This window comes from Pelodiscus sinensis, chromosome 3 (genome assembly GCF_052426305.1).
Source record: "Pelodiscus sinensis isolate ZL-2025 chromosome 3, ASM5242630v1, whole genome shotgun sequence".
Taxonomy (NCBI): Eukaryota; Metazoa; Chordata; order Testudines; family Trionychidae; genus Pelodiscus; species Pelodiscus sinensis.
Genome location: NC_143054.1, coordinates 196,280,640 through 196,308,586, shown reverse-complemented (window position 1 = coordinate 196,308,586; position 27,947 = coordinate 196,280,640). Strand labels below are relative to the sequence as shown.

The 27,947-nt window shown below is 46.2% G+C and overlaps 1 protein-coding gene across 1 annotated transcript; it reads right to left on the bottom strand.

The window, feature by feature from the left end:
* Positions 1-2: 2 nt before the first annotated feature.
* On the bottom strand, positions 3-27,694 carry SEC23B (SEC23 homolog B, COPII component). Its single transcript, XM_075925768.2, has 20 exons — positions 27,538-27,694; positions 22,036-22,271; positions 20,209-20,266; positions 19,322-19,408; positions 18,070-18,306; positions 17,531-17,616; positions 16,116-16,260; positions 14,330-14,488; positions 13,050-13,165; positions 11,173-11,296; positions 10,014-10,094; positions 9,120-9,209; positions 8,400-8,506; positions 8,049-8,202; positions 6,168-6,245; positions 5,711-5,872; positions 5,111-5,197; positions 4,520-4,675; positions 2,429-2,494; positions 3-1,259 (listed from the first exon to the last, which is right to left on the bottom strand). Exons 2-20 carry the CDS (start codon positions 22,254-22,256, stop codon positions 1,170-1,172), a joined length of 2,304 nt encoding a protein of 767 aa, XP_075781883.1. The 5' UTR covers positions 22,257-22,271; positions 27,538-27,694; the 3' UTR covers positions 3-1,169.
* Between the last annotated feature and the right edge of the window lie 253 nt (positions 27,695-27,947).

The window sequence follows — 27,947 nt, the reverse complement described above, 5'->3', positions numbered from 1 at the left end:
GATTGAAAATACCTGGGTTTGTTTAGTTTTGAAGTCATTGAGAATACCTCAGGAATGTTACAAACATTAATTATTGCCTAAATTCTTTGAAGATGTACAGCAAAATAGAAATGCTGAGGCTTGTTAATACATATGACATGGAAACTACTAAAAGACCATACAAATTCATGCTGCCATTTTTTATAGTCACTTCTCAGACTGCATTTCAAGGATGTGGAATGTGTTAACATTAGATTTTATGCATGAGTAGCTGTCCAAAGCATTTTAAAACTAGCAACATATTTGAGATGTGAAATCTAGCTCTAAAAACATTATTCAATCTTGGTTCATCCCAGAGGTTTTAAAGAAGGAAAATAAAATGCAGAGAATTTTGATATATTAACAAGTGTGGAAAAAACCCCACATTCTACTATATTATGGGCAAGAAATGTTTGTTATTGATCTATATGAAAAAGGAGTTACAGTCAACAAAGCCAGTACTAAATTCCTGTAATTACTAAGAATACTGTATATCAGAGTAAGAGAACAGAGAAATGCAAAACTCAATTTAGATGGTAACAAAAGAGCTGGAAATTAATAAATTTAGATAGATCCTTATGATCTTGATCAACATAACCCTATATTTTACAGGAGTAAATCTGAGTTTTAACATGATGAAGCAACAAGATGAAGCATTCTGAGATCTCCAGAACAAGGAAAAAAGTTTATATTGTACTCCATTGTGTGATGAAGTCCACCTCTCAGTGTGCACGCACGCACACACTAGTTCAGTCCAGCACTAAATATTAATGATCTCCTCCTCCAATTATATTTTTCATCAGTACAGTCTCCTGGTATCTGATGAAGTTGCTGAAAGGCAAGTTACTGTTTAATTATTTTTACATACAGGCCATTAAAATTAATCTAAAAATGTATTGACATTTATATCAGCTAAAAGATCCTTGAGCTGCGAAGTATGAAAAAATTAATTGGAGGGCACATATAAAGGATACAAATAAATTAAAATCTAAAAGAACTAAGTACAAAACTCCCCTTGAATATTCATTTTATGTAATATTTAAAAGGCTTGATCTCAGAGGGAAAGGAATGTAGTACGTTTCTCCACATTGTTAATTGTGACCATGATCCTGTTAATTCTTTGCTTTTTTGTCACTTCCTTGTTGTCAAAGTTATGATGCACTTGATACCGCCAACTTTTTCAGATGATCCATGAACACCTGGAGACTAACGTCATCTGTCAGAATGGGAGATCCCGATTCCTATAAGAATATAAAACAATAAATACGTGTAAGAACAAAGCAAATATGGTTACTATTAGGACTATTCTGAAAGGATGTCAAACTGAAGTGCCCTATCCTAAGTGCCTGCTAAATCAACTGCATGAGGATATGTTGGAAGAAGCCGCTTGGTAACAAAAGCAACAATCAAATTTCATATTGTGGCTTCCCAAAAGAATACATAATAGTGAAATATTTATTATTCATGCAAGCAACCTGTGTATCCATGCCCCAGAGAATTTACATAGACAAAGGTAGAGGAAGAGCGAATAGTCACAAAATCAAGCACACTGTATATTCAGATATAGTACACATACCTGATAAGTGGATTCATTTATTAATACTTTTGCTCTATAATACCAGAGTACTAAAGTAAACCAGTTGTGACCTAACAGTATCAGACCAGTTAGGGATGGGTTGATCAACAACATTTTCAAATCTGACTGCCTAGTGCTTTGGAAGTGTAGCCTAAATCAAAGCAGTTTGGTTTTCAGAGTTGCTGAGCTCTGGCAGCTCCCACTGAACTCGGTAAGAGCTGTAGGCGCTCAGGACTAACAATCAGATTTCTATTTCCACTCACTATCACCTTAGCTTTATTTAGGAGCTTTAATAAAAAAAAAATAGGAGCGTAATTTTAGATATCCAGGTTTGAAAACGTTATCCTGAATGTGCAAATTGCTTCTAGTCATCTAATTTTTCCCTGTTAATAAAACTTAGCCAGTATATGCTAATCAATTGATATTTATTGTACTGAACACAAGATGTATGTCTAGGTTATAAAGAAAATCTGGCTCCTCAGAACTGAGTTGTAAATTTCTGTTGTGAAATACTGTGACTATCAAAGCCATCACCCAGCAATTCCATTGTCAACTCCATCCTTACAGGCAGATGATGTTGTTTTCTCCCCTCACAAAACATGACAGATTTCCCATTCATCGAGGCATGAATGTCTGTGAAAGTTGCTAGCCAGGGGAGATGCAAGAAAGGTCTAAAGCAACCCGCAGGAACAAAGCAAGCCATTGTTCATATAGCCTAATGCTGTGTGATTAGAAAGCAAACAGAATGGGGAGGAAAACACAAATTTTAAAAAAAGTGTGTATACTGTATATCTATGCTTCTGTCCTTGCAACAGTAACCCCTCCATAACTCACCTGTCCCCATGCATAAAGGTTATTGTGAGTCTGAGAGGGGTTCACTTTAGACAAGAGGAACCGGGCCTGTAAAAATAAACCAAATATTACAAAACTTGTTTTAAAAATAACAAAGAACATCCACATCCTCAGGATTTACCACCATACCCCAGACCACACATCAGTCTGGCTAGCCTTTGCATTCAGCTCCTTGTTTAGCGAGTATATTTTCTACTTTAACTTGAACTGGTGTCTCATTAAAGTTCAGATGCAACTGCTGTTATGGATATCACTATGGTAACCGCATGATGCAGTGGTCTTCATCTCTTGATCACTGTACTCATTAACTTTGACCAATATTTCTGGACTGATGTGGCAGTCATGCAGCTTTTACAGAAGGTGCGATAAGAAGAGAAGGGAACAAGAGGAAGAAAAAGGTAAATTGCTTCTTATTACCAGTGGCATATAGACTATACTGATTTTGGTTGTTTTTTTTGAGGCAAGAGTTTTCCCACTTGTTGCTAGTTATGAATGCTGCCATAGGCTATGGAAAAGAGAATGCCATGACTAACCAAGTGTGACCCACAAGGGACAAAGTTGCCAAGCTAAAAATCCTGGCAGTTTTATTCCTTTAAGAAGAAACCCTTCAGAAATCCTGTATTTGACAAGGTTAGTACCTCTGGGGGGAAAATAAGCTCACGAATCCACCCTCTTTTACTTTCCCTGCCCTGCTGCACTTTGAGGTACGTTTGGTAAAAGTGGCTGGTGACAGCACTTAAGAGCTTTTGCAGGTTTCTTGTGAAGTAAGACCATCCTGCTCCTGGAACACACAACATGAAATTCATGCTCTGATACTCTCACTAGGCTCTGGGACATGTGCTTTGAGAAGAATCAGCATGAACAGGATCATCTAATTGAAGAAATTAACAGTAGATCACTGACTTGGACCACAAACAATTGCTATTCTTCCAACTCCTAGAAACACACCAGTAAGTCACAGGAACATAACATAAGAACATAAGAACGGCCGTATTGGGTCAGACCAAAGGTCCTTCTAGCCCAGTATCCTGTCTGCTGACAGTGGCCAGCACCAGGTGCCCCAGAGAGGGTGGACCGAAGACAATGATCAAGCAATTTGTCTCCAGCCATCTCTCTCCAGCCTCTGACAAACAGAGGCCAAGGACACCATTTTATCTCCTGGCTAGTAGCCTTTTATGGACCTAACCTCCATGAAATTATCTAGCTTCTCTTTAAACTCTATTATAGTCCTAGCCTTCACAGCCTCCTCTGGCAAGGAGTTCCACAGGTTGACTACACGCTGTGTGAAGAAGAACTTTCTTTTATTTGTTTTAAACCTGCTACCCATTAATTTCATTTGGTGTCCTCCAGTTCTTCTATTTAGGGAACTAATAAATAACTTTTCTTTATCAGCCCTCTCCACACGCATTATACACGGAACAGTGGGCATCATTTAAACAGGGATGGACTAAAAGGGAACTAACAAGGACCTGTAAAAACAATGAGCAGTCCTAAGGCACCTTAGAAATTAACTAAAATATATAGAATCATGAGCTTGCATGAATAAAACCCACTTCATGAGATGAATAGGGTTTACTCACAAAAGCTCATGATTCTATATATTTTGGCTAGTCTCCAAGGTGCCACAGGACTACTACTTTTTAAAGTTACAGTCTAACACAGCTACCCCTCTGAAATTTTAGTTACTTTTGAGGACTACTGATTATCCAGCAGCAGTAGGCGATAACAGACACAATTGCAAAGAACTTCCTAGAGAGTATTTGCTAGGGGAGTAGTAGCACTGAATGCATTACCTAAATTAGATACATTTTGCTATGCAATGATCATTTATTCTCCATTAGTGAGCTGATCATTTTCTTTTTTGCACCCTTTTATTTAAAAGTTCTGTCCCAGGAGCGATTTCCAAAGTACTCTTTTAAAACAGACTATTAGTGGGAAGGGCTCACAAGCCATACAGGCTCTCCACTTTGAGGGTTGAATTACTGCCACAGCACTATTCATTGTTTGCAATGTTATTTAGTCTACAGAATCAGCTTAATACTAAACCAAAAGCTTTATTCAAAACTAATATACCTGGCTGCTTCCATGTTCCGTGTTAATATAACGCGGCATTGGGAACCTAGTCTGCAATATTTCCTGGGCATCGTCTAGTGGGGCTTGCAGTAAATGCCTGAAGTTTTCATATTCAGGCATGTCTTGGTAGCCAGCTTTCTGCCACTGCGCAATCGTCTATTAGAGGAAAAGAGAGAAAGTAAGAGAGAAGTCGCCAGGTTACCCTGCTCTTTGTAACTTTGTGCCTTTGCTTTAAAACACAAGAATGTTACAGGACACACGGGACAAGTCCACAATGTATTAGCCCATGACTTTGTATCTGTCTAACCCTGAATTCAAATAAAAAGCATGCTAACAAGATGGGAGCTGGCAGTGAAGCCGGGGGGCTGGAGGGTCCCAGGAAGCCCAGCAGGACCCTGCAGGGACTGCCCAGAGGCTGGGACCTACAGCTGGCAAAGAGGGCAGCAAGACTGGTGCCCCAGCGCAGGAAAACTGGGTGCAAAACCTGGGGGTACTGCAACATCCCCCGCACCACTACTTCCCGCTCATATATTTTACAGACACAGTAATGGTGCAGGGGAATAAGAGAAAGGCATGTGATTTGTACTGTACCTCACCAAGGTAGATTACAATCTGGAAGAAAGTATCCATCAGCAGAATTCTGTCAGCAAGAATGCTGCTGCTGTCCAAAAGCACAGGCTGAGAAAGATAAAATGAGAAGTCAGTCACCGTGATGCCCTCAGAACTATGTTAAGCTTCAAGTTCAGGGAATGGTTCACTGTATTATGGTGGTACACAATGGAATCAACAGTGCTAATCAGTCTGAATAAGCAATTTTCAGAATGTAGCCAACAATATAAGTACCATGGAACGAATCCTCAAGCTAGCAGGTGCTGCAGGAAATATAATGCATAGAAAAGCTGTTTTTCAACTAGGTGAGTTTGACTTGAAATGATCATGGACAAGAATCTCCCATCAAAAGAACATTATGTTCACTGTATATTAATTCACAACTTTAGGATTTTCAAATATCCTTGTCTTGAAATAGAAACCCTTCTATGAATAATTACCCTAATTAAAAACAAATTAAAGACAAAGACATACTACAGGCTGGACCCGTTTGTATACAATAATACCATTTGGATGACTGCCTAGATACCATAAAGGATTGTTTCAAAGCTCTCTGTTCAACACAGCAAGACAATGACTTACCTCAGGCGGTCCAGAGAAAGAATAGGAATAAAGGATAGGCTGGATCATGATGAGGGATTGAGTCAGATCTTGTCTGGCAAAGTGATGGCGGTAATAGGAAGATTCATCCGGACTGTTATTAAACACTTGCAGAAATGGAGAGCGTCGCAAGTGGAACATAAACTATATTTACATAGAAAGATGAATGAGAAAAAAAAAAAATCAATGGATTTTTTTTACCTCCCTATTCATAAGTCTGGTTTCAAAGTACAAGAAGTTACTGCCAAAGTCTTTCCTCTAATTAACTCTTTGGAAGCTAAATAGACCAGTTGTTTACAGCATTTAACTACGTGCTGTGCTGACTCGTATCACAACAAATTTTAAAATCATCAGACAATCATAATTGTATTTGATCCACATTTCTGCCTGTAATTGCTTTTTTCCACATGTCCATGTCCACACAAAGTGGAGTCCTTACCTGGGGATACAGAGAAAATGAATCTGACAGTCTGAAGGAATTCGGATCATCCTTGTTATACTGTCCAAACTTCTGACACTGTTGGAAGGAATGTGTATATTTTAATCTTTGCAGGGGAGGAGGTTGTTTGTTTCTTTCATACATTCTGCAGTTGTAAGAATTTGTACAGAGTAACCAAGATAGGAAGAGAATCCTAAAAGGTGATGCAGAGAAATATTGCACAATGTGGTTTCTCTAAACCTCTCACTGCTAAAAGCAGGAACTAATTAACCTGTTCTGCTCATTTCCTCAGACGTACCTGGCATTGACCACTTGTGGCAGACAGAATACTGAGCTAAATGGACCTTTGGTCTGACCCTGTATGGCCGTTCTTATGTTCTTATCCCTTTATTCATTAAGTCACTTATGCATGTGGCTGGAATAATGATTGGACTCTATCTTCACTTACCATATTTTAGCATGTTAAATACATATCACCAGCTTAGGACAAAGTTCAGATTCAAAATAACCAAAGAGTGAAAAAACTGCTTCCAAGAGGAATGATTTTATTGGATCAGTTCTGATCAGGTAGCTGGCTCTCACATCATGCTTTGTGTATCACATCACTTAGGCTTCATTATAGCCAAGATGTCTTTTATGCTACCAAACACTGGCTGGCCCAGTGTTCATTGGCTCTGCGATGCAGAATGGAAATTCTGCAGCGGCAGCATTGAAAATGGATGGTGTGAAGGACTGAAATAAGCAAATGAACACTGCACATAAATGCAGTAGCCAGCTCCTCGCATTTGTTTTAGTGTTCGGTTCGCCTTTATTTTACACTGACTCCACATTGTCAGTATTTCATATACCACAGATTTTTGTGCTAACACTATGTAGCTGCATGCTAGGCTACGCCTACACGTAAAATGCCACAGGAGCACAGCTCCAGCACAGTAGCTGGAGTGCTGGAGCATTCAGGATAGACACTTAGAGTGACAGGAGGGGTTCTCCCATCACTATAGTTAATCCACTTCCCCAAGAGGTGAATCTTCCATGTCTTCACTGAACCCCCGGAGCTAAGATCAATATTCCGGAGTTCAATTTAGTAGGCCTACATAAGACTCACTAAATTGAACTCAGGGGGATGTCCTCATGGGCAGCCAGTACTGCTGTTTCTGCAAGGAGTAAGGGAAGCCAATGGGAGCGTTTGCTCCCTTCTGCCTCCCGCTTTGGGGACAACAGGAAAACTGAAAACATAGCTGGAGTTGTGTATGTATCTTGATTCAACCTTCCCTTTTACTGTTGACTTGGCCTTAGTCAAAAGAAGAATTCTTCTATCAGCCTAACGCCATCTAGGTGAGGACTTAGGTCAGCTTAACTCCATCACTCTGTAGTGTGGATTTTTCCAGCTATGTTGCTCATGGGCATGGTTGATCTAATTTGTTAGTACAGACCAGTCCATACAGGCTTTTGGAGAATAACTGGAGATTTAGGCAGCTGGAACTTTTGGTGCCTGTAAAAGAGCTGGAGGCAGTTTAGACTTGTAGCAAAATCATGTTAGCTGGAGGATTTTGCTAAAATGCTCAGCAGTGAAATAGTTGATGTTTAATAGGGCTGGTCTACACTGGAAACTTTTATTGGCATAGCTATGTCTCTTAGGGTGTGAAAAATCTATATCCCCGAGAGACTGTGACTAACCCTCTGTGCACACACTACTAGGCTCATGCAAGAATTCTTCTGTTGATCTAGGTACTACATCTTGGGTGGCGGATAACTACAGCAATGGGAGAACTCCTATTGCTGCAGTCAGTGCAGCTGTAGTGTCTTAGGTGTAGACGCAGACGACATTCACAATCACACCGTTTCAGATTTAACCCACTGAAATTAGGCCCTCACACATACCAATCTGATTAGCTGCCTGTCTAGCCATCGCAGTACATCAGGTCCCTCCTCTGACTCCGCTCTATAGACTCCCAGACGAGCCATTAGTACGGCAGCTGCTTCCTGGTCGAACGCCGCTTCTATATGTTGGAGCTGACTCTGTGCATCTGCCCAACTGAAAATAGCCAAGTTAGGGCTACATACGTTCATCTTTACTGAGTACAAAAACGGGCTTGTGCTGCACATGCAAAACACCTGTGCCCAATTCTCCCCCCCCCCCCAATCCCCCGGACTGCTGGAAAAATTCAGAAATATAGACTAAAGTTTCTGCCATCAAAAACCAGTGCAGAGGGATTGGTCTCTGGCACTCACTTTCTGGCAATGGTGGTTACTCGAATACGTCTCTGTGTACTGGAATGCTGATACTGAGAGACAAACTGCACGGCGCCTCGACCGCCCTGAGGTATTGGTGCATTGTGCTGCAAAACAGAGGAATAAAGCGTCACGCTCCTAAAAAGAGCTTAGGCTGGAGTTACAGAACAGCAAAAGAGCACAAGGAAATTGTACGTCAAGCCTGAATATAACGGCAAGCTAGAGACCTGCTGCTCAAGAATGTCACTTTTGAGGGCTGCTGGAAAATATAAGGAATATTAAGCAGTCCCAGCATAAGCCATGGAGACAGTAGGTCATTAGATACTTTGCTACCAGGTTCTATATCACTTGGCTAATAAAGGATGAGAGCAGTTTAGTGTCCCTACAGTAGTGGAAAAATAACACTTGGAAGGAGATGGCAGGACTGATAAAGTACAGGAGGGAAGGGAAGAAAGAGAAACAATAGAGTCACTGTGCAAGGTAAAACCCTTTATGACTTAGCTCTGACTTAGCGCTTTCCATCAGTACAGCAACTAGGAGTATGAATGCTGTTTGGGTGAGACCGTTCATTCTAGACACGATGCTTGTTATTTGATACAGCGTATGTTACAAAGGAACTTGTTTAATCACTCGTCATGGATCTACTAGGCGGGTGATAGCTGCTATTGACAACTGTATTCTGTAATTGTCCATAAATGAGGGGAAAAAAACTGGACCGACCTGATTCACCACTTCAAAATATATGGCAAGTGTTGAGCTGGGATCCAGGCTACAGATTTTCCACTGGCATGTACCTCCAATACCAAGTTCCTGGAGAGGGTTTAAAAGAAAGTGGCTATATTTTTCTCTATTGTGGGATACGTTAAGACCACTTTAAATTCTGACCAAACGTAAGATTCAGCACATGCCCTCTACTGCAGGGGTGGGGAACCTAACGCCCAGGGGCCCAATGCAAGCCTCCCTCCCCCCGGCTTGCCTGGATCTGGCACCCCGAGGCTTAGGGCTTGCCCCAGCATTGGGGAGCCTGCACTGTCTCCCCATGGGGCTGGAGCACACAAAGTCTACTAGCCTGAGCCCCCCCCAATAGCTGGTGTGCGAGGGGACTGTAGGGAGTGTCTTGCTCCTCAGTCAGGGGCCACTCTGCTTCTCACTTGTGTGCGACCCCCGACTGATTTTTCTGTGGGTCAGCGGCCCCCCACCTGAAAAAGGTTCCTCATCCCTGTTCTACTGGATCTCACACCTTCTAGATATAAGTTGAAGTCCCAAAATGAATTTGCAAAAAAAAAAAGCGCGCTTTGCTGCGTAACAGTGAAAGCCAGATTCAGCTGTCTTCTCCAAGGACACCAGTTCTCTCTTTCCACTGGTCAGCTCTCTCTGCCATGCATCAAAGGCAGCCCTGCAGAGGACCCCACCCCTCTCATTCAAAGACCAAGCACACTGCCTACACTACACAATGCACCTATTTTCCTCTAGCCTGAGGCGCTACATGCCAAAGACACTCCCCAACCAGTCTCTTCCTCCTTGACAGAACCCAGCATTACTGTCAGCCTACAGGACAAGCCAAAAGACTTTGCACAGCTTACTTAAGAAAGATGTTTTATGTCGGTGACTTACACTTTCAGAAACACATGGCCCTTTCGCGTTTAGGGATACACACGGTCCAATAGCCCCTGAGATCTTCAACTCCCTAGAAGTCTAAAATAGGATCAGAACAATTTGAAAATCAAATCAGTCGAAGCAAGCACATATCTCAAGCTACAGAAAAAGCCAGAGCTCAGCTTTAATCAGAAAAGACACTGTTAAGCAGAGGTTCCCAAATTGCTCTGCAGAGAGCAGGCGGGCCACGCAGGGCTGCCTTGTTCTCCTTTCCAGCTGCTGAGTTATATGAAAGGAGAGTTAAAACCACATCCACTCATTTCCCACAGCAATCTTTGCAGGTGCCATAGGAATGTTGTGCAATCGTGGAGGGGAGGAAATGTAGTCCACATGACTATCTCTGACTGCCAGACAGTGATTAGAGTTTGAGAACCTCCGACCTACATAATCAGATTTCAGACAAAAACCACAAACCCACAATTGCCAGTGGGAGTAGGAAATTCTCCTTGACCAGCGTGGGTGGGTAGGGGAAAGCCATTCCTCTCTGCAAAGATTAAGCCCTCCCCAAAGAATAACACCCAAAAGAATTCATTATTTGTGAAAGTGACAAGCATCTGGTCAATTTCTTTCTCCTGCTGCTTGGGAAAGCCAACAGCACCAGCATGGGCAGGCACAGGAGCTATTCAGAGTGAGGAGGACAATCCCAAAAACGGAGGCAGGGGAGAATATCAGAGGCCAAGCCACCCACTATTCAACAGGTGCCAAGATGGGACCAGAGAGAAAGCACCCCCCTTCCAGCAACCCAAGGGATATGAGGGGCTTCAAGTCAGTAGGGCTCAGCCTGCCTGGAACAGCTTGCAGGGCTAAGGGGTTAGGATAGATACTGTCAGGATTTTAGAATTCTCTTAGCCAGGGCTGGAATTCCCTCCAAACAGATTTGGTTTCAAAACACACATTCTACAGCTGCTGCTTCCTGCGCAGAGACTGGAAATTTAAAATAACTCACTTCAATGTCGCTTGCTGCAAAATAAGCCCAGATGTTTCATTCTTTATATCCTACACTGAACCAGCTATTTAACATTGTTAAATGTATTTAACTATTTCATGTTACTAATAGATCAGTAACGAGCACTCCAGTTTAGCTGTTAATTCCATTTCGCCAGCCCCGGTCTCTCACCTTCACTTCTAAGGTAGCACCAAATGCCATTCGGAACTGTCCGTTGAAGTCTTTGCTAAACACCCGCTGGAATGTCTGCTTGAAGAGAGAAGTGTTGAAGGAGTCTCCCATCACCATGTGACCCCTGGGAACGGAAAACAACAAGGGAACTGATCAAGTAACTGGAATAGAATCCCAAGGGATGTCTCCCTCCTACTCCTCTCTTCCTTTCCCCCACATGCCCAGAAACTGTTTTTGAAAGTTTCCATGGTGAGGTGCAAAGCTAGGAACTAGCTCCATTCCACTCCACACATCTGAACGTGCTGGCACCACTCCAAGGCACAGGTGTACAAAGGGGAAAGATCTGAGTTAACACAAAAAGGGAAGGTCTATTCAAAGGGGGTTAGCCTGACAGCCAGGGAGCTCTCCATTTGGCCAGAGAACAGTTCTTGCAATAGCAGTGCAGACTTCTCCTTCCGTGTGCTAGAATGGAGATTGGGAAGATGCATCTCTAGGGCTGGAGGGCAGCTCTGCTTTCCTCCATTTATGTTGCAATGCAGGCAGTACACCCAACTCACGGAGCACTTCATGCCGTAGCCGTGATGATTCTGGACACATTTCACAACGCCCCAACCCACAAACAGCCCCCAGCTAAATCCTCCCCTCATCAGCTCGCCTCCTCAGAAAAAACCTGAGGAAACAGACAGGTCCTAACAGTGCGGACTGAAGGTCTAGCACACCAAGGAAGGAAAGGCAGTTCTAGAGCTGAGAGTCTCATATACAAACCAGCTTGCCAGCAGAGGGACGTCCCGGTTAACTGGCCCTGTCGACCTCAATTGGCAGATTAAAGACAGGCAGTCCCTATGGGTATGTCTACAATACAGAGGAAGATCGAAGCTGCTGCTGTCGATCTTCCAGGGTTCGAATTAGCAGCTCTAGTTAAGACAGCTAATTCGAAGTGAGTGGGGCGCTCTGGTCGATGCTGGTAACCCTGGTTTCATGAGGAGTAAGGGAAGCTGAAGGAAGAATGTCCTGCCTTTGACTTCCTGCAGTGCAGACAGCGCCAAAAGCCAAGTTAAGCTACTTCGATTTCGGCTATGCAATGAACATAGTTGAAGCTGCGTATCTTAATCCGACTTTGTCCTATTGTGTAGACATGTCCTATGTGGGGCATTATAGGGTATGGCACCTCTGCACATGCTGCCAGAAAGGATGCTACTTGGTACAAATTACGATGGTGTCTGGATCATGGTACATGCCCACTTAGGAACTGCAATGACTCTTGGCACTGGCTTCTTGGCTCAGGGAGGCCACGAGTTCATAAGAATTAACAGTTCTGCTAATAAACTGAAACAAATTCAATCCGGTGCCCTAGCGCCAAGTAGTTCGATCTCCCATAACCGAGCCCTCCTGGTCCCTATAGAACATTTTGTTTAGCGGAGCACAGTGAAGGACTAACAGGCACTTTCCATTATACCCAGAATGCCACTGCTCCCGATATGCCTGCTTAATCTGCTTTTCTGCTCTCCTCTCTGGGAGCGTCCTTGCTATGTCTCAGTGAAACAAAATGTATTTGTAGCAAAGGCCCCACCCTTGGTTTAGGGATTGGTGAAAATGTTAAATCACCCTTCTCTAAGCAGGCAATCTGCTTAGCTACTGGCAATCAAAATTGGTCTCATACACTCTGCCCTAGAGTGTGACCCTGCATCTCTGACATCAAGGGCAGCTTTGCCAATGAATTCAATGGACACAAGATCAGCCTGCGAACGCTTAGAACAGGGAAATGATGACAGCTGCTCACCTCCAAACGCTGATATCAAATTAATCATTTCCTGTCTCGCTCCTCCACCCCAACACCCAGGGCTGAGCTTGCTTACTGCTCAGGGCTGAGGACATACCCAGTGAGGTTTGCACAACACTTCATCTCCAGAAGGCCAGTCTGATCCAGAGCACAGGCATAGATATCAATGCAGTGACCATTGGCTGCCGTGCGGTTAGCGAGAACCTCGTAGTGCTGTGGAGGCAAAGGGTGCACACAGAGATTTGAAAACATTCCAACACACGTGTATGGATTTCCTTGGGTTCTAAAGCTAGGGCCAACGCAGGAATTTGCCATGGGGAAAGCATGTTCTCTTTCAATGGTGACCTACCACCCCCTTTCTGAACTCTGCACACAGTCAACCTGTGGAACTCCTTGCCAGAGGATGTGGTGAAGGCTTGGGCTTTAACAGGGTTCAAAAAAGAGCTAGATCGATTCATGGAAGTTAGGTCCATCAATGGCTATTAGCCAGGATGGGTAGGAATAGTGTCCCCAGCCTCTGTTTGTCTGGAGGTGGGTGATAGGGGAGGAATCACATGAGGATTACATGTTGTGTTTACTCCCTCTGGGGCATCTGGTATTGGCCACTGTCAGCAGACAGGACACTGGACTAGATGGACCTTTGGTCTGACCCAGTATGTTCATTTTTGTGTTCTAAGGTAAGGACCCGAAATCCCAGAACCACAGAACACAATGAGCACTGCACGAGAGCTTGTTTTTCACTTGTATGATCTTCACTACCAGCTCCAAACCACGCTGTACGTTCCGTAAATGCAGCACGTTTTAACCACTTCGCTACATGGCAAGATAACCCAAAAGGTACCTGGAGACTGACTAGTTCTCACCAGGAGAAGAATTCTCTTGCCATAAAGATAAGAGGGGTTAGGATACTCCCGGACTTGAGGGCTAGATCATTCCTGAGGGAAACACTAAAATATCTTCTTATTCTCTGGAGACAGAGCTGTGCTGAATGCAGACAGGGATTGAGGGATTTAGCCTTTTATTTGGGACTTGGTGAAACAGAACCCAACCTTATAGTCTGGCCTAGATAGTCGGCTGAAAAAAGCACATCTGTACCCGAGGGAGACCCAGGTGCATGTCTAGAACACAGGCCTCGGGGCCATGAAGAAGTGGGCTGTTTGTCACTAGTCAAGTCCCTCAAAGGGGCTAGCAGCGTGAAGTGCAGCTCACCAATACACACCTGGGATTTACCTATCGATTCCCTAGGAATGGCTTAGAGCCCTGAGCTGGCAAAACTGGAAAATCACATGCATCGTGACACCCAACTGGTTATACCCAGCAGGTCCATGACTGGGCAGCAGAAGTAGCTTCTTTGCGTTAGCAGACAGTAAGACCTACCTTTGTGGCCTTTTTCATGAACCGTGCATTGTCCTTCTCTATGTCATGCCAGGAACGAATTGGTGTTTTCAGTTCATCTCCTACCACCATGCCGGGACCTTGTGTCGGTGGTCCACCTGTAAACAACATGACTCTGGCCCCCGTGTTTGGAAATGTGCCCTAAAATAACATTAAAGGCATATTTTAGAGATGGGCAGATTAAAGGACAACACTAGTTCTAATGTACTATTTGGGGCAAGAACTGGGTCATCCTGTGTGTATAGCATCTAGCACCTCAGGGGCCTGATTGTGATCGAATTTTTTTAGGGGCTTCCTCAATGAATAATTCTGTCCCTCTTAGCATGGAACAGTAGGGACTGATGCTCTGCTGTAAACTTCTAAACATAGGGCAGATCTGATTTTGTGCTACCACCCCTGGAAACAGGGTATCTGCTCCTATCTTCCCTGCTGTGCTTCAGATGATCCATTCACAAAACCAGTGGATGATTCCACAGAGATGTGGTGAGGCTTTGATGCATCTGAAAGCCACCATCAATGTGGGAAGTAACTCTGAGATCCCTAAACGCCCTCCTACATGGCATCTTTTAAATATTATTTTTTAAGTACTAGCATATTTGCCCGGCATTGCTCGGATCATAAAGGAGGAGCAGCTCAGAGCAGAGGACTGGGAGTGTGGGGGGCAGGGGATAGGGAGGTGTTATGGGGATCATGGCAGAGCGTGCGGTGCAGAAGACTGGCCAATCCCTAGGGTTGGCCAGGCGGCAGGGGTCACACGGCCCAGACAGCAGCTCCCCGGGGCCGCAGATCACTGGGGCTGGCCAATCCCCAGGGCTGGCCAGGGCAGCAGGGGCTGTGCTGCCCAGCTGTGAAAAGAGAGCCATGCTGCCAGGCCAGCAGCTCACCAGCACAAGAACCTTACTCGTGTATGGTGGCTGGCAACATCCAGAGCCGTGCCCCCAGCCAGCCACGCTCTTACTGGTACACCCTCCCTGTGTGGTCATTCTGCAGTATACCTGTGCCTGCTATTCGACCCCTCCCTTTGCGTTTTGTGAGAAACAATTGTACTCCAAACGAATCCCATTGTCCCTGCACAGCCAAACCCTCACCTTGCTTTAAGCTACAATAGGAGGAAGCCGTATACTGAATTTGGTGATTCTAACTCTTACCGTTTAGGAGGCGTTCTTGAACAAACAGGCTCACAGACAGACAGACAGACAGAGACACACACACACACACACACACACACAAATTCTATCAAATATATAGTAAATTATTACTATGCCCAGCATTACACTCCAGGAGGCGTCAAGTTGTATAATTTTCTTATAAAAAACTTGAGTGGGTATTTCAAAAGTAATGGATCTGACAAACCACACTCATGTCTGATATGTAGGGCCCTGCCATATTCACAGCCATGAAAAACACATTACCCAGCTCTGAAAAAAGCGTCCTGATCAGCAACAGGGCAGAAGGATAGCAATCCCCTGACCTCCCTACAATAGTCCTGAGACCTGCACCCACCACCTTTTGGGTTGGGATGTTCTGGTTACACTATCATGAAATGTCAGAGGTCAACATTTGAAAACATGAACCTGACTAATTTTAAAACCCTCCTGGCTGTGAAACTGATCAAAACAGACTGTGAATTTGGTAGGGCCTTACTGATACACCATCAGGCCACAGACCAACTTTTTCAAAAACTGAAGCACATTGGTAAAGCCCAGCATAACCCCATACGATTTTAATTTTACCAGGTAATCTCACATGAAGAGTGAATTAGAATTACCTCCAATAAACCAACAGCGATTGACAAAGCTACTCCAGTTGATCGCAAGGGTCGTTTTCCCTGAGTCACTGGCCACGGGTCCCTTTGCAATTCCCCAAGAAGATCTGTCAGGTTCATGTCAATCTTGTGTACAGGCTGCAGGAACCTGCAAGAATTCAAAAAGGAACACTTCACTGCTTATAAATCCCATTGGTTTGGTCTTTGCTGCCAAAAACTATCAAAATAATGCTCTCCATCACATCTTACAGCTAAAGGTTTCAAAATCACAGGCACAAGGAACAAATAAACAATTTGACCAGAGCACGATACAAAGAACACAGCATGAGGACTACTCCACCAAACTGCACAGAACACTAGCCACAGAATAAGAGGGAGGGAGACAGAGAGCATGTGAGCTATGATCCAATACGAGGAAACATAGTTTAATTTGGGAACAAACACCAACTGTTGTCTAATCATTCATCAATCTGCTTGACTTTCACAATATTATTATTTGTATTTCATTAGTGCCCAGGAGTCCTAGTTCTAGACCCAGGCCTCATTGTGCTAGTGCTGTACAAACTAGGGATGTGAACAACTAGTCAACTATCTGATAAGCAAATGACACGCTAGTCGACTAGTTGCTCCTCCCCCCCCCCACTTGCTGCCTCTATCAAAAGAGGCAGCGTGGGAGGGTATGAGAAAGAGGAGGAGACTCCCTCGCTGACCCTGGGCTCCATGCATTGCTGCCTCTTTGAAACTCCATGTGCAATCTGACACGGGCTCCTCATGGCATTTCAAAGGGGCAGCGCCGCATGGAGCCCGGGGTCAGCTGGGGACTCAAGAGTCCCTAGCTGACACCAGGCTCCATGCAGCGCTGCCATTTTGAAATGCTGCAGGGAGAACGAGACCGTTGTGGGACTGCTTGAGTCCTCCGCTGGCCCCGTGCTCCCTGCAGCACTTTCACCTTTGAATATAGCAACAGCCTTAGGCCTGTTGCTACACTTCAAAGGCGGAGACACCCTTATCAACTAACCAAATAGTTGATGCAAATTGCTTCGACTATTCGATTAGCCAATTAATCTAAATTTAACATCCCCAGTACAAACAGAACAAAATAAGCAGTCTCTGCATAAACTCTAAGTAACAATTTTCACATGCAGTTCCAAACAGAAATCCAGCTTGGATGGCACTGTATCTGGAATCTGTAAGAAACAGACACTATCAAAGTTTCATATGATGCTCAGATAAAACCCATCAATATAGATCTACAATTGTACCTAATATACTGCAATTAGAACACAACTCAAGCTACCTTAGAAGCCATCTTGTCTTTGAGGCAACCTGCATTTAGGAGCTTGGGTCGTACAGGTCATAATGCAAACATGGGACCTGGCTTGCCCCCCTGGCAGAGTGTGTTTTGCAGAGCCACTTACCTGCTAGAAATAAGTGGTTGTTCCTGTGCTTGAAGAGGTCTTGCCTGCTGAACGGGTGCCATAGGCCTCGTAAGACCCAGCATATCCTATCAGACAGGAGGTGGTGATGGGAAGGAGAATCCTGATTATTTAAACATCAGATCTATTATTTACTATCTAGCTACTGATCCTAGGTACTCATCTAGCCTCCCCACCCCTTACCCTACTATTTAACTGCTTCACAATCTTTAATGTATTTATCCTCATACACCTCTGTGAGGTAGGGCAGTGCTATTCTCTCCTTTTGACAGATGGGAGAAACCTATGGATAGACAGGTTAAGTGACTCGCCCAAGGTCACACCGGAAGTCTACAGCAGGGCAGAAAATTGAACCCAGGGCTTCCTAAGGGTAGCACTCTAAGCATTAGACTGTCCTTCCCATTTGCTCTCTCTGCTGGCCAAGAGTTTAAAAGGGGAAGGGGAGAGGGAGAGAGATGTGATTAAAGACCTAAATGGAATGACACATTGGATTGTGTGTCGGCAGAGATGGCAGAACACACCTGTATTTGCTTCGCTGTCAGGTCCTTGGTCCCTCTGAAAACATAGCTTTTGGAGATTCCTTCACAGCTCAGTTCATGAACCTGGACCATTCTGCCAAATGTGATCAGCCCCACCAATGCATCTGGAGGCAGCAGACTCAACGACATCTGCAGGGATTCCTTCAATGCTTGCAAATCTTCCTCTTCCAAACACGTGTCAACAACATAAAGGAAGATCAGTGGGGTCGGAGACCCTCTCTGTTGAGGAAAGAAAAAAGGTTTACAGTGAATCTGTATATGCTCTCCATGTCACATACTGCCCAACCACCTTGGGCTGGGAATTATTATAAGGGAACAAAAGATTTTTGACTGTTGTAGATATGGCCAAAATGGTTAAAGAATAAGAAAACTCTCACATCCTTCACTCACAAATGGCTATTACAAATCAGCAAGCTCAAATAACTTGTTTCAAGGATATCACAGTGTTCTTCCAGAACCACTGACAACAGCCACTACCGATGTGCAGTGAGATTAGCAAAAAATGGTCACCTTTTCTCACTACTGGAAGCATCAAGACAGGCAGGCAGGACAAAGACCTGGGAGACATTTATCTCTCCATTGACTTTTCTGACCTATGAAATTGGTATTAGAGACCCACTGGTCACTGGGTTGGCAGGATTACACAGCTCCCTCTAGAAAAAGTAACGTAAAGGACAGTATGACATTATAAATGCTCAGGGTGCTTCAGTGATTAGAACTGGTCTAATTTTTGGATTGAAATAATGTCCTATCAAAATGTTCTCCATAGTTTGCTGCTGACCTTTTTAAAGATGGTCAGTAGCCAATATAAATTGTGAGTTTGATTCCCCAGCCCTCTCTTGCTCGTCAGTTGCCTGCGATGTAACACTGAGCATCTGTAACACTGAGATGTAACACTGGCTGCATAAAATTGCTGACTATAAATAAAGGGTCAAACCTAACTATGTTACTGTTAGGCAAGGTAGCATGGGATTTCCTCCAATACTCCCCACCCATTGTTTTGTAGTTTAAATACATGACTGAAAAGCAAAGTGATTATATGGCATTATTTTGACAAATAAAATGCGCAGAATTTTAAAATATTGTGTGCAAAATTTGGAATGTTTTGCTGCAGAATTCCCTCAGCAGTGCTTCTAATTCATTCATTAAAATAGAGAAGCCTGGATGCTAAGTATAAGGACCTGCATCCATTTCCACTCTCCAGTCTTCACATTAAAGCCTATGACGAGCTTACCTGCACTATGTATTCGATTGTGGAAAACTGAGGCATAAGTTCTGCTGGCTGATTCACTTCGGATATGCCTGCGTATGCTGGAGGGAACTGAAAAGGAGAACCAAGGATTAGAGCAAGCAAATTCACTGTGCAGGACATCTGAACACATGTCCAACAGCAGGGATATTTCCTGCATTCTGAAGGCTGCAATGTTCACAATGTACGCGAGGGGAGAGCTTTCGAACTCAAGTATGTGTTGCTCAATCCTTTACTTCCTGGTACAGCAGCAAGCTCTTTTAGCTGCATAAAATGCAACATTAGTTCTTCACTGCTTTTCATTCTGAATGGCTAACAGCATGCATGCGGATCTGCAGCACAATTCAATTAGAAAGCAACTGAGAGTAGTTTAGTTAAGGATACAAAGTGGTAGACAGCAGACATACTTCCTTCAGGAGCCCCCTTATCCTTCCTATAATCCAAGGGTACCAGCTCCATCCCTATGGCAGGATGACACAGGGTGGGCCGGACTCCAACTCCCAGCCCCACCCCAGCCTCCTGCTTAGCAAGTTTCATACTCAGAAGAACAAAGGACAACGATGTGTCCTGGCCTCAACATGCAGTGAATATAAAGTAATTGTAAGGCACCAAAATAACTATAGATCAGCTGCCAGTAGCCCATGCGCTGGCAAACAGCCACTGGCAAAACTGAGCCAAGACTGGAAGAGATGACATTCCATTGCTTTCATATCACACGGATGAAAACGAAACACTGAACTGGGTGCACAAACAGAAAGAGGCCTTGGGGAAGGGTCTCATTAGCAGAGACATCTGCTTATTGTACTACCCTGACCTAGAGAATGAAGTGGATAGAGAGGGTAATGAAAAAGTGAAGCACTTTCCCAACCTACCTGGTTTCTCTGAAAACAGAAGTTACAGGCCCAGAGCTTGGCACGATAATCAACTTGACTGTAAGAAAAGGAAGGTGGAACATTTAGTACAAAAGTTTAGATTTTACAGTCAAACATCTACCAGGCTTTACAGCTGAGATGAAAGAAAATAAAATGATTCAATATATCTTCTTGAGTTTAATGGGGGCTTCACAGTCAGACATTTTAAAGCCAGAAGGAACCAATTGCTCTAGTCCGAGTCTTTGTACTACACAGGTCACAGCATGTCATCCACTTACCCCTATTTTGACCTCAGTAACTTATGTCTAATTGTAAACACAAAGCACCTATTACAGAAAGGCATCACCATTCCTCTTGGTAGTTTGTTCCTATGGTTAACCACTCACTCGAAAATCCATGCCTTACTTCTAATTTGAATTCGTTTGATTTCAGCTTCCAGCCACTGGTTCCTGTTCTGCCTTTCACCACTGGGTTAAAGAGCCTTTTACTACTCAGTATTTTCTCCCCATGAAGGTACTTACCCTAGAACAAAGTCATCTCTCGAGTTTCAGGATTGAAGGCCCTTTAAAATCCTTAAAATCAATACCAAGCTTTAGCATCTCCAAACACCCACTGCAGTCTCCGAATGCTGAACATTCAGGACCACATGCACCTTGCTGACCGGTGTGAACGCCAGCAAGTTCCCATCCAACCTTCCAGCCACCACCCTTCTGATCACTTTTGCCCACTGCAAAAGCCAGAAAGAGAGAGTTGGACCTGTCACTGTGTGGCTTTGTTTTGGGGGTGGTGTTTTTGCTCCCAACACTTAACTAGATGGTAGTTAACAGATGCCCCAAGTCAATGGAATAGTACCATTATTTGTGATTTGCACTGCAGTAGAATCTAGGACCCACAGTCTTAGAACAGCACCTTAAGGTACAATAGATGTACAAACAAAAGGACGGCTCCCTGCCCCCTTCGTGCCTGTAATTTTATAGTGTGAAGGCTAATCCAGTAACACACTTCCTGCTGATCTCATTGGCAACACCTTCCTCACAATACTCGCCAGCAGACACGCATGTCCACAAGCTCATCCTGAGAGTCTGAGGGGACAGACAGCATTTCCTCCCCTAAAATAGAAGCACACCCACAAACATAATCTTTCTACTTACATCAGCCACCTCCTATATCAAGGAGGACGACAATGTTGATTCAAATTTCTACCTTGCCACCGAAAGTGCAAAGAAAAGTCTCTTCAGACATTCTTGGCCCTATCTAGTATGTAGAGTCCTGAAAATCTGTGGCTACCCCCTTTATAGTCACAGATATCCATAGCTGCACAGGTGGATGTCTGCAGACCATTTTTGCAGGTCACAGATCGGCTGCAGATACACATTTTATATCCACACAAGGCTCTACTAATATGCCCATCATTGCTGCCTCTAGGTGCTAAACGTGATTTTTATTTACTTTAAGCGGCATGGTATGCTAATGTTACACAAGGTCAATGTCTCAGTGGTTGTGATGTAGGTATTTACACATCAATTCTGGTTTCCCTTCCATAGCTACCCCCGACCTTGGATAATCCTTTGGCCATTTGCCTCCCTGTCCCATTTTTGCTTCCTTCTCCTTCTGGCAGCCCTGACTAACAAAGAGGCATTCCTTACTTATTACTAAGTGCACAAGTGTTTTAAAAATCCCAGGACATTTAATCCAAAGGGTGTGTTGAGACAGGCTCTGAACTGAGAGAAGGGGAAGGAAATTGACAGCTACCAGATTCTCCAAAGTTCTATTTCCATCTAATGCTAACTAACATTCACAGCTTACAGTTAACTTAGAAATCCATACCAAAGCGGGTTGAGCACTGCTTTGCAAGTAGGCCTGCTGCAAAGTACTGGTTCATATTGTACAGGAGGCAGGTCTAGCCGTTCCTTCAGGGGAGTGAGTAGACAGGCCAAGGGTACGACCATTCTTGTGGCCTCCAGCCTGCTGGAAGGCCACACGTTCCAGCTGAAACGCACCCCATCTCGCTCTTCATTTTGCTGAATGAACTCCAGATACGTCGCCATGGAATCTTAATGGTCCTGAAAGAAAAAACAATCAGTATGACCCACTTTCAATCAGGAACCACTCACTCGAGCCTCAGCACCACAAGAGAGTACAGCAAGTAGCAGATAAATGCAAGACAACGAGATTCCAGCCCTAAAAATGATGCAGGTTGAATCTCTCTAAACCAGGACTCTCTGGTCTGGCAACATCCGTGGTCCAAAGGGCCACAAATATTCCAGGACCAGAGAGTCCTGGTGATGGTCCAGTGGCTCGGAGCCCTGACAGCAGGGGGGAGCCCAGTAATGGGACTGCCCCAAGGCAGCAAAACTAGGAGCCCAGCTTGGGGGAGGCCAGTGATGAAGATGTGAGGGGGAATGACTTCCCCTGGTCTGGCAAAATCCCTCATCTGGGACTAGTCCAGAGGGTACTAGATGAGGGAGGTCCAACCTGTACTATCAAAAACCTGAATTTCTACCAAGATTGACACACACCACACAAGTAAGTTACACACACACACACAAGACACTGCAGGAATAGGCCCTGCATGATAAAACTTGTCACCGTAAAGTGAACCAGCACAACTACACCTAAGACGCTGTCACCCATTGCTCTGGCCAAGCTACCAAATAACTATTAAAAAGCCAACAGAAATCAGTGGATCGCAAAGGCCACAAGTAGACTTCACCCTTGCAGCAAGGTAACTCCCCATTTATCACAAAAAGACGCTCATGATTAACACCCCAGTTCCAAACTCTGTTGCCAACCTCAGCCTCACAACTTTCCCATCACTGGTTCTCAACCTATTTAATATTGTGGGCCACATATGCAGTTCGCTATGTATTATGTGGGCCACATCCACACTACACACACACACAAAACACACACACACACACACACACACACACACACACACACACACACACACCCTGTATGGCAATGAGGATGTCACATGGGCCATAGCTGTGTTGACTGGGTCATGGGTTGAGAGCCACTGATCCACACAAGCCTTCCCACCGCATGGAAGGCTTGGGGGATACCGCTCAGCCTGAAAATCACCAATGACCATGTGGGTGGACCAAGAGAGGAAGCAAGCTCTAAAGCCCAGGACTCTTCGCAGAGGACTTCTTGCTGCCAGCCCTCCCCTGTTTTTAGCAGGAAAGGGAACTGTCAGCCTGAGCACTTTAGATGTTCTCTGTTCTATAGCAGCATGTGACAAAAAGGCCCCAAACCATTTCAAAGCAGAAATGTAAGATGGTATTCCACCTGGAAATCGCTGGTTGCCCATGCCGCTCATGGAGCATCATGTAACACGGTCCTTATGTGAAATCCCCCTGATATGCAGGCAGCCATATCCTCACTAGCTGCAATTTCTGACAGGGTGCAAGGAGCAGCCCCTTGTAAAGAGCATTGCCATAATGGAGCCTGCAGTTGACACAGGCATGGATAATCAGGGCAGCGTCTGTATCCAAAAGGAAAGGCCACAACACCCTCACAAAGAGCAGGTAAGAAATGCACCGGAGCACCACTGTCATCTGGCTCCCCTGTAGCAGTGGTGAAAATCAAAAGAGCCTCAGGTGCCCTTACAAGCCAACTGCAGACACACCCGTTAAGCAGAGGTGCAGACAGAAGAGATGTCTCATACCCAGTGTCAACATTCTTTCATTAACAGTTGGGTTGCGTGTCAGTCATCCCAGTGTGCGTCCACACCCCAATCTCGTCAGGGACTAATGTGTCCTGTCACATCTTACAGAGGACACGGCATGCAAAAGGAGCTGAATTCTTTTTGCATACTGAAGGAATCATTGCACCCGCTGCCTTACCAAACTGACTAGTACAGTGGTGAGCAACCTGTGGTCCACTGGGGTTCTCAGCGTGGCCCAGGAGACATTTTGTTTACCCTTTGCCCATGAACTGGGTGACCAGATTCTGGTGGTTTCCAGCCACGTAGTTTTTTCCTACCGGTATTACTAGTGACAGCACATAGAGCGGTGTGCAGTCAGCATGCACCTAAGGTTAACTGGGAGAGCTGGGCTCACCCTCTGCATCCTATCAAAGCGCTGCTACAGTTCAAGCCGCACATTCGCAAATTCTAGGTAAGTGCAGTTAGCAAAACTACCCTATCCCGGGAAACCATTTTGGTTACAACAATCCTGCAGCCCTCAGAGATGAAGGAGGGTCACTCATGAGCCTACGTTGCCCCTCGCTGCTGTAGCAGCACCACATACACACTGAACCAGACATGACAAGATGAAACCCTGGGAACCCCACACGAGATCATATTCGGGACACAAACTACCCAAAATCCTTGAGACCTCTCAGAAAAGAAAACACAGAAGTGCTCAAGGCAAGACCATATCAGTCTCTGTTAGAATCCATGTTCACGTGATTTGTCAATGGCATTGAGGATAGTTAGAGAGCAAAAAGAATTTGACTTAATCACTATCCACCAACAGGAGACAATCAACCAAGACCACTAATGCAGTTTCTATGTTACACCCAATGCAAAACAGACCTGATGGAGGTCAAAGAGACTGAAGAACGCACATACTGCTACTGTTTCATGACTATCCTCTATTTCAGTGGTTTTCAACCTGTCAACACAGACTCCTAGTGACAGCAGATTTTGCAGATTATGAGTTTCCAAAGGGGTCCATATCCACTTGACATTTTTTAGGGTTCTGCAAATGAAAACCACTGCTATAGACACTCTTCCTCAGAGCGTTAACCATGTAAGACACAATGAGGAATCCTGTGGCATCTTAGAGACTAACATATTGATTAGGGCATAACCCACTTCATCAGACATAGGAGAAAGATATGTAAGAAATAGTCAGCATCAGGTGTCTTTTTGAGTTGAGGGCGGAGCAGCAGATGCTTTTTTATGCAAAACTAGCACTGTGTCCCCCAGAAAGGAAACATTTACAATTAGCTCTCAACACGGTCCATAACCCACCCCAATGGTTGTGTCCAGTTGGCAAAGAAATAGATCTGATTTACAGTGATTTGTCTGTGCTACTCCCACATCTTCACAACTCTTAAGAAGCTTCCAGGACTAAATTCCAGAGACAGAGAGAGACAAAGACACATCTGCATGCCCCCCTTTCTCCTGAGAACTAATTCGGCTTTTGCTGAAGCAGAAAGTTTGGTCCAGAGCCATAGACGCTGGTGCTGCTGACTTGAAGCAGTTTCCATTATATTCAGGATTTACAGTTTGGTTCAAAGGACCCTATAGAAATTGTGCCAGCACCCCTGTCCAGAGCTGTTTGAACTTGTCCGCAACATAGGCTGCAAACACTAACTGATATTGTTATCTGGTGCGGCACCTACAGCATGCATGGACATCCTCAAACCCACTAAACAGCACTCATTGCTCAAACCCCCATCCCTCAGGTTCAGAGCTCCCTCCCACATCCTCCCTCGATACTCTCCTTCCTCAGAGTTTCTGTGCAGAGCAGAGCCTGTGAGTCAAACGGGAAGTATCGCAAAACAGGACCTGACAGAATTGGCTACTCCTGACGTAACAGTTAGCTTATCCTGGTTTAGTGAAGGAACGCCTTGCCACTTTAGTTTTAAATGTGGCCTGTATCCGAGATGTTCTCAGAACATTTCTGTGATGTTTGTTAGGCTGTAGGTGTTACCTTGAGAGCGAGATGATCAGGGCAAACAGTTTTTTAAAAAGGAGAAATTGTAGCTGTTTCCTCTGTGAAAGCGAGTCAAGATTTACCAAAAAAACTACACAAAAAATATAACACCGCTCCACACTTTGACCAGTGAAATGGGAACCCTCACACCAATGCCAAACTCCTCCACCCCCTCCAATAGCAACATGGTGGCCTCACACACCAACCCCACCCAGAATGGAGGAATCAGTGATGGGGGGGGTCCTCGTCCCTCTTTCACTGCCCAGAACAGTGGCCTGGGGAATCCTCACCCCATTCTCTGAGCGCTCAGGTTGCCACATCCTTCGAGATACAAAACCCCCACAATATTCAGGATGATCTTTCCTCACCTCGCTGGGCAGCTGGCAGCGCCCACCAAACACCCAGAGAGACTCCCAGGACAGTGACCCCCAAAACCAGACAACACTGGGGAACCTGGACAGGTAGCGGCCCCGCTCGGCTACAGACCCTGGAGAAGAGCACCCCGACATCAACAGCAGGGTCCTTTCCCCTCCTCGTGTGGCCTGGGGAAAGTGACCCCCACCTTCAATGGGGAGGAGCCCCTCTTCTCACCAGGAGATCCCCTCACCCCATCCCCCCGACGGACTCCCCCTTCTGGCCAGGGGGACCCCCCTCAGCTCATCCCCCACTGGCAGACCCCCCCTTCTGGCCAGAGAGACCCCCCCTCAGCTCATCCCCCACTGGCAGACCCCCCCTTCTGGCCAGAGAGACCCCCCCTCAGCTCATCCCCCACTTCTTCTGGCCAGGGGGACCCCCCCACCTCATCCCCCACTGGCAGACCCCCCCCTTCTGGCCAGGGGGACCCCCCTCAGCTCATCCCCCACTGGCAGACCCCCTTCTTCTGGCCAGGGGGACCCCCCCATCCCCCACTGGCAGACACCCCCCCCTTCTGGCCAGGGGGACCCCCCTCATCCCCCACTGGCAGACCCCCCCCTTCTGGCCAGGGGGACCCCCCCATCCCCCACTGGCAGACACCCCCCTTCTGGCCAGGGGGACCCCCCTTCTGGCCAGAGAGACCCCCCCCACCTCATCCCCCACTGGCAGACACCCCCCTCTTCTGGCCAGGGGGACCCCCCCCCTCATCCCCCACTGGCAGACCCCCCCTTCTGGCCAGAGAGACCCCCCACCTCATCCCCCACTGGCAGACCCCCCCTTCTGGCCAGAGAGACCCCCCCCCCTCATCCCCCACTGGCAGACCCCCCCTTCTGGCCAGAGACCCCCCCCCTCATCCCCCACTGGCAGACCCCCCCTTCTGGCCAGAGACCCCCCCCTCATCCCCCACTGGCAGACCCCCCCTTCTGGCCAGAGAGACCCCCCCCCCCTCATCCCCCACTGGCAGACCCCCCCTTCTGGCCAGAGACCCCCCCCTCATCCCCCACTGGCAGACCCCCCCCTTCTGGCCAGAGAGACCCCCCACCTCATCCCCCACTGGCAGACCCCCCCTTCTGGCCAGAGAGACCCCCCCCCCTCATCCCCCACTGGCAGACCCCCCCTTCTGGCCAGAGACCCCCCCCCCTCATCCCCCACTGGCAGACCCACCCTTCTGGCCAGAGACCCCCCCCTCATCCCCCACTGGCAGACCCCCCCTTCTGGCCAGGGGGACCCCGCCCGCCAGACCCACCTGCTGGCGGCGCCACAAGCCCCCTCCGGCTCCGCTTCGCAGCGCCCGACGATCCGTGTCCCGGCAGCGCCCGCGCCGGAAAGGCCAGCTCAGCGGCGGGGCTGCCCGCAAGCGAGATGGCGGCGCGGGCGCCTCGGCCGCGACCGTGCCCTTCCCCAACATGGCGGCGCCTGCGCGCGGCACCCAGGCGCCCAAGGGCGGTCGCCATGATGGCTAAGGGCACCCGCGCCTCCATACGGGCTTCCGCCCTCAGCCACGATGGCGGGCGGGCTCCACGCCCCGCCCCTTGCGGGGTTTGCGCTGACTCGCCCTTCCACGGGCGCTGGCAGCTGATGCAGACAGGCCCCGCCCTCCAGCCAGCCCTGCTAGGAGGCTGCAGGGGCGTGGGGGTGGAGCTGCCCTGTGCTCCC

Excerpts from the sequence above, each read along its gene's own strand:
- SEC23B (XM_075925768.2), bottom strand. The coding sequence starts at position 22,256 with ATGGCGACGTATCTGGAGTTCATTCAGCAAAATGAAGAGCGAGATGGG. Across the intron at positions 5,198-5,710 it reads CTTTCTCTGGACCGCCTGAG|CCTGTGCTTTTGGACAGCAG; the intron begins GTAAGTCATTGT and ends TATCTTTCTCAG. Across the intron at positions 4,676-5,110 it reads TTGTAATCTACCTTGGTGAG|ACGATTGCGCAGTGGCAGAA; the intron begins GTACAGTACAAA and ends TTCCTCTAATAG.